General features: G+C 46.0%; 1 protein-coding gene across 3 annotated transcripts in view; it reads left to right on the forward strand.

Moving 5' to 3' along the window:
- The first annotated feature begins 310 nt into the window (after window positions 1–310).
- The window catches only part of GK (glycerol kinase), an 88,017-nt gene continuing 81,429 nt past the window's right edge, over window positions 311–6,898 (forward strand). For all 3 annotated transcript variants that reach the window (XM_011959818.1, XM_011959819.1, XM_011959820.1), the window contains exon 1: window positions 311–500. In XM_011959818.1, coding sequence (XP_011815208.1) covers window positions 423–500 — 78 coding nt within the window. In that variant the 5' untranslated portion in view covers window positions 311–422. The remainder of the gene's footprint in view (window positions 501–6,898) is intronic.

Below are 6,898 nucleotides of genomic sequence, written 5' to 3' on the forward strand. Positions count from 1 at the left end.
CCGCCCCAGCCATGCAGCTGGAAGGCTCGTCTGTCGACTCGCCGGGCCCCCACGTGACCTACTGCGCGGGCCACCGCCTCCACCGCGCCCAGGCCCCGCCCCCGTGACGTCTCTTCGCCCTCCGCTTGTCCGAGCGTTCCACTCTTTTGCGTTTGCTGATTGGCTAGCCCAGGTGACAGCGCCCACCCCCACCCCCCTGACACGCCCCTGGAGCCTTGGAGAACGCGGTGGGGGGCGGGGTCTGAGCCGGAGGGGCGGGGTGAGAAGGCTGCGCGCGGGTAAAGGGGCCGCCTCGAGCGCGGTCCGAGCGTTCAGCGGACGCGCGCGGCCTCGCTCTTTGGACTCGTCACCCGCCCCTCCCCCTCCCGCCGCCGTCACCCAGGAAACCGGCAGCAATCGCCGGCCGACCTGAAGCTGATTTCATGGCAGCCTCAAAGAAGGCAGTTTTAGGGCCATTGGTGGGGGCGGTGGACCAGGGCACCAGTTCGACGCGCTTTTTGGTGAGCCCGGGGTGACATTTGAAGAGGCGCTGAGCCGGGGCGGGAGTCGGGGGACGGAGGGGGTGGCTGTTGTGTCCCCATCCTGCGTCTCTCGGACCCGGGACCCCGGCCGCTGGGCAAAGGAGGGAGGCCGGAACGGGACCTGCCACACTGGGGGTGCCCCACCCAGGCCTGGGGGACCTCGGCCTCTCATGACCCCCACGGCCGAGTTGAATAGTCGCAGTTTTGGTGGCGGAGCTAGGTCACCTACTAATGGGGTGACCCTTCCCCCAGAGGGAGCAGGGACTCTCTGAGCATCCGCTTAGAGCGGCCGGCTTGCAGGAGGGGACAGGTGGCCACAATGACGGCTACCGCGGTCTTCCCTAGGAGCATTTGGCCTGGGAGACACAGGACGTCCTTGGATGGGGGGAAAGCTGTGTCACGGCTGTGGTAGCTAACACAGCGTCCTTTCCAGCAGTAGAACGAATAAAGTATTGGAGTGATGATGCGTTGTCATCCTCTCCCACAGAAATTGCAGAGGGTTGAATACTGGGGAGGGTGGCAGAACAAATTAGGAAACAGTCACACTACACTGCTTTTGCCAGAATCTTTATTTAATTCCGAAGACTCGCAAATTTCAGTTCTGAGACTTTGCCCATTACAAACAAATGGTCCTTACTGTGCTTCATAGCATAAAGCGAGACGGAAATTCTGTTTCTCTTTTTATTTGCCATGTGTGACAGCACAGTTTTACCGCAAAAGATCGCTATTTAAATGACTCTGCTGATTAATTTTTGTGTAATTAGGAAACTTGCTCTTAAAGTGACCTAGCACTGAGTTCAGTAAGATAATTTAAAAGTAATTGAGGCCGGGCGCGGTGGCTCACACGTGTAATCCCAACACTTTGGGAGGCTGAGGCGGGTCGATTACCTGAGCTCAGGAGTTCGAGACCAGCTTGGCCAACCTGGCATAATAAAAATTAGCTGGGCGTGGTGGCGGGCGCCTGTAATCCTAGCTACTCGGGAGGCTGAGGCAGGAGAATCACTTGAACCTGGGAGGCGGAGGTTGCAGTGAGCGAAGATCGCACCACTGCATTCCAGCCTGGGCAACAGAGGGAGACTCTGTCTCAAAAAAAATAATAAATAAAAATAAATAAATAATGGTAATTAAATGAATGCCTGCTGATAAAAGCCCATGCTTTCTTTCTTTTTTTTTTTTTTTTTTTTTGAGACGAGTCACCGGGGCTGGAGTGCAGTGGCCAGATCTCAGCTCACTGCAAGCTCCGCCTCCCGGGTTTACGCCATTCTCCTGCCTCAGCCTCCCGAGTAGCTGGGACTACAGGCGCCCGCCACCTCGCCCGGCTAGTTTTTTTTTGTATTTTTTAGTAGAGACGGGGTTTCACCGTGTTAGCCAGGATGGTCTCGATCTCCTGACCTCGTGATCCGCCCGTCTCGGCCTCCCAAAGTGCTGGGATTACAGGCTTGAGCCACCGCGCCCGGCCAAGCCCATGCTTTCAATGGATATTTGACTAACTTGGCAAGTTGATGTAAATATTTAGTGATTATTTAGCTCTTCACTTTACCGCAAATCATGTTTTCTTGCATTATTTAGTATGTATATATACATATATACACTTATGTGTGTATTTATACATATGCATTATACATACAGTGTATATATTTTTTCAAAGTTCTGTCAAAGCTGGCACTTGACTAAAAACTGCATTTGTGCTTTGATCCTTACATATCTTTTTTTGTCTAAAGTGAGAAGCTTTCAGTCTAATTTTGGTTTGAATCTTATTTAATGACTTACCCTGGTTTGAGCTGCCAAGCATAGTTCCACTGTCTCTTGCACTGTTTATCTTTTGATCACCCAGGGCAAGTTTCACTTTGTCTTATATTCCTAGAAATGTTTATAAAGTAATCCTGAATCATAAGTAAGAAAGTCTGCTTAACTGGATTTGATTAATACATAATATACACGATCATCATCATCTTCCCACTTAAGAAAGACCATTAAGACATGTGCCAACTAACTGTGGGTTGATGTTTAAAGCCATATTCAAGAATTGCCCACACAAATGCCTGCAGGGACCAGGCAGGTAGAAGGGGGAAAGCAGACTAGAGAGATATCCAGGCCAAGAGGACAGCTAGTAGTTGCCAAGCAGGAACGCAAGCCCAGTGCTGTCAGATCGTCAGATTAAAAGCAGGTAGTCTAGAGTTTTCAATGAAATCTTTCAATTCTTAAATGTTGGCAATTAGTTTATAAAGCACTGTGGGGGCCAAACCAAGCATGGCAGATGTTCTCAAGTTTATACAGCCTTTGCTCAATATGAAAATGGGTAAGATATTTCATAACTTTGTAGGCTTCCTTTAGGAGTCAGCTTGAACTGTCCATGCCTTATTTTTGACTCTCCATGCCTCCTTTTTGACTCTTCATTATTGCTGTCCATGTAGCCCAGCAATCTTCTTTATCCACTGCAGGTTGTTCTTGGTCCCTCAGGTTTTGTTGCCCAAAAGACATCTTTCTACATCAATGAAGAAGGACTTGATCAACTTCATATTGCCACAATTCATTGTTCAGTGTGTAACATGAACAACATGAGCCTTCAAAAATTGGCTCCTGTTTACTGGGCTCTGTGAGGCCTGGTCTCATTGCATGTAAGCTAAGATGCAAATTCAGAAGATTCTCATCCTGCTTAGAGAATGATGTATAAAAGTTGATCAATAAAATTGTCCACTCCTTGAGAAACAACTATGAAAGAATGCTGTAGAGGCAAATAAAAAACCTTAGAGATCCTGTGTGAAATAGTGAAAAACTTGGGAATGGTTTAGCAAGGTGTTTTTCCTTTGTTTATGAGGAAAGAAGTTGCTAAACCACTCCCTGCAAAATGCAGATAAAAGATTTGCTGAATAAGTGCTTCAATCACAAGGTGATTCCTGGGAGTTATTCCAGTCATATTACTCCATGTTGTAATTATGACTGAAAAATAATTGCTTACCTGTCAGGAAAGAATACAGTGGATAAGAACTGTCATAAGGAAGCTTATAAAATTAAAGATATTTAAGTAATTTCCTGACTATTATTCATTAAATTTGCATATTTAACTTGACTTTCCTGAGACCAATAACCTCTGCAAGCTTTCTTCTTTTTGCAATACTAGCTTTCTCCCATAAGGAGAAAAGACTTTATCTGAGCTCTCTCATCCCAGGGAAATGCCTCCACCTCTATCCCCCATATCTGCTTCTCTACCTCTAAATAGTGGCTTAACTGCCACCTTTTAGTGTAAGTCTTCCTCAAACCATTATTCAGAATTCCCCCCCCTTCCTATAGCACTTTAAAAAATACTTCTTTTTTTTTTGAGACGGAGTCTTGCTCTGTCACCCAGGCTGGAGTGCAGTGGCCAGATCTCAGCTCACTGCAAGCTCTGCGTCCCAGGTTTACGCCATTCTCCTGCCTCAGCCTCCCGAGTAGCTGGGACTACAGGCATGCACCACCACACCTGGCTAAATTTTTTTTGTATTTTTAGTAGAGACGGAGTTTCGCCATGTTGGACAAGCTGGTCTTGAACTCCTGACTTCTGGTGATCCACCCACCCTGGCCTCCCAAAGTATTCCCTGGGAATACAGTTTTATCTACCAATATTCTAAGTGGATTGTCTAATTGTTAGCAGAGACCTAGGATATAAGAGAAAAGGGCAGTAACAACTCATAAAACAGAGTTCTCTTACCTAATGGTTTTGCCACAATTTTGTCAAAATAGAAAATTAAAGGTTCCAGCATATGCATAGCCCAGTGGTTCTCAAAGTGTGGTCCCTGTATCAGCAGTATCGGCATCACCTGAGAACTATTAAAACTACAAACTTTAAAAATCTGGGGGGTTTGCAGCCTGGCAACCTGGATTTTAACAAGCCCACTAGATAGTTTTGAAGTAGGTAAAGTTTTTCTTGTTTTTGAGACAGAGTTTCACACTTGTTGCCCAGCCTGGAGTGCAATGGCGCGATCTAGGCTCACTGCAACCTCCTTCTGGGTTCAAATAATTCTCCTGCCTCAGCCTCCCGAGTAGCTGGGATTACAGGCATGCACCGCCACACCCGGCTAATTTTGTATTTTTAGTAGAGACGGGGTTTCTCCATGTTGGTCAAGCTGGTGATCCGCTCACCTCAACCTCCCAAAGTGCTGGGAGTACAGGCGTGAGCCATTGCGCTCGGCTTGAAGTAGGTAAAGTTTGAGAAAAACTACCAAACCCTAACTCGATTATAACTGCAACACTGCATAAAATGAAACATTATTCTGGATAGTTATAATTTAGATTATTAACATGCATGTGAGTGGATGCTTCAATTTATAGCAGGTAGGGGTAGGCTCCCAATTTGCCTATTTTTCTCAAGCGGGTTTAAATTCCAAATCTGTGGGCCGGGCGCGGTGGCTCATGCCTGTAATCCTAGCACTTCTGGAGGCCGAGGAGGGTGGATTGTCTGAGGTCAGGAGTTTGAGACCAGCCTGGCCAACATGGTGAAACCTTGTCTTTACAAAAAATACAAAAATTAGTCAGGCGTGGTGGCACACACCTGTAATCCCAGCTACTTGGGAGGCTGAGGCAGGAGAATCGCTTGAACCCTGTGGGCTGAGGTTGCAGTGAGCCAAGGTCAGGTCATTTCACTCTATCCTGGGAGACGATGAGACTCCATCTCAAACAAACAAACAAACAAACAACAACAACAACAAACTGAGTCCCGAATCTGTCTTTAACTCCCTCTGCTACCTTGGGCAAAATACTTTGTATATCTGCTTAAATCATCCCAATTCCATAAAATAACAATGTGCCTGTGCTTTTTACTATAGTCCTTTCCAGCACTGACTCCATGTTATACTTCCAATATCCACATCAATCCATATCCAAGTAATCATGAGAATAGCAAGGAGGGGTTAAGGAAAGGGTAGCTTTCCGAACAGACTAAACTTGAACAAATAAGTGCTACTTCTCAGGCAAATACATGAAGACCAAGAAGCACTTCCGGGGGAAAAGGGGGTGCAGAGATTCTCGAGGGAAGTGTAGGCTTTCTGCTTACATAAATTCTGTGTAAATTAACAAAAAACAGGAAAAAACAGAGGAAGAGTAAGTGAAACACCTAGGTTCTCTCCAAGAGGGAAGTTAACATTGATTTCCTGCTTTACCAGTCAGAAATCATCACAGTGAGCTTTAGGTGACTCAAGCTACTTCATTTGCATGAAGGACCTTGATCTTCACCTCTGGGTTTTTGGTGGAGATAGGACAATGAGACTCCCTCTTGCCTCTCATGATTAACTGTTCTGCTTGTACAGTACTTTAGCAGGCATTACATCATTTAAGTCTCACATTAACCCGTCTACATCAGTGACATTTTCCCTATTTTACAAACAAGTAACAAGAAGCCATGGAAATAAAGGAGTTATTACTCAAGCTCATGATGATTAAGTGTTGAATGGCAAGGCCAAGATCAAACCAATGTCCTTCCTTTCCCAGTCCAGCGTTTTCTCTATTGCTTTGCCTTCATATCTGGGGTGCGTGGTGAGAAGAAGGTGAACCAGCATCCTATCTTTTTCCTTTTTGTTTGATTTCCTACCTAACTTCCTTCAGTTTCCCTTCCCTCAGATTCCTGTGAAAGGGCCCTCCCTAGGTTTGATGTCAGGAGACTGAAATTCTAGTTCTGATTCTGCCACAGGAGGCTAGCCAGTCTTAAGACATATGTGTCACTTATGCGCTCTTGGCCTCAGAGACCCCATTGTTTTTAATACTTTCAACTCTGTCTCAATGATAGTATGAAAAATGGAATCAGAGTGTCTATTGGTTGATTTTTATATTTATATAAAGGTTTTGGACAACAGCTGGGGCTTGAAGGAGTGAGAAAGGTCAAGCAAAAGGGGATTTGTCCCTCTGGGGATTAATTCTAGGACATCCCCTCCCCCGACGCCCTCGCCACACACACTCACCCTCCCTACCCCAGGATACAAAAATCCGAGAATGCTCAAATGCCTTATATAAAACGGCATAGTATTTGCATATAACCTATGCACATCCTCCAGTAAATTTAAATCATCTTTGGATTAACTACAACACCTAATACAATGTAAATGCTATGTAAACAGTTGTTACATGTTATTGTTTTTATTTGTATTGTTATTGTTGTATTGACATATTTTCAAATATTTTTGATCTGCGGTTGGCTGAATCCTTGGATAAGAGACCCACACGGCTGGGCGCGGTGGCTCAAGCTTGTAATCCCAGCACTTTGGGAGGCCGAGGTGGGCGGATCACGAGGTCAGGAGATCGAGACCACCCTGGCTAGCATGGTGAAACCCCGTCTCTACTAAAAAAATACAAAAAACTAGCTGGGCGAGGTGGCGGCGCCTGTAGTCCCAGCTACTTGGGAGGCTGAG

The sequence above is a fragment of the Colobus angolensis genome, unplaced genomic scaffold (genome assembly GCF_000951035.1).
Source record: "Colobus angolensis palliatus isolate OR3802 unplaced genomic scaffold, Cang.pa_1.0 Scaffold50, whole genome shotgun sequence".
Taxonomy (NCBI): domain Eukaryota; kingdom Metazoa; phylum Chordata; class Mammalia; order Primates; family Cercopithecidae; genus Colobus; species Colobus angolensis.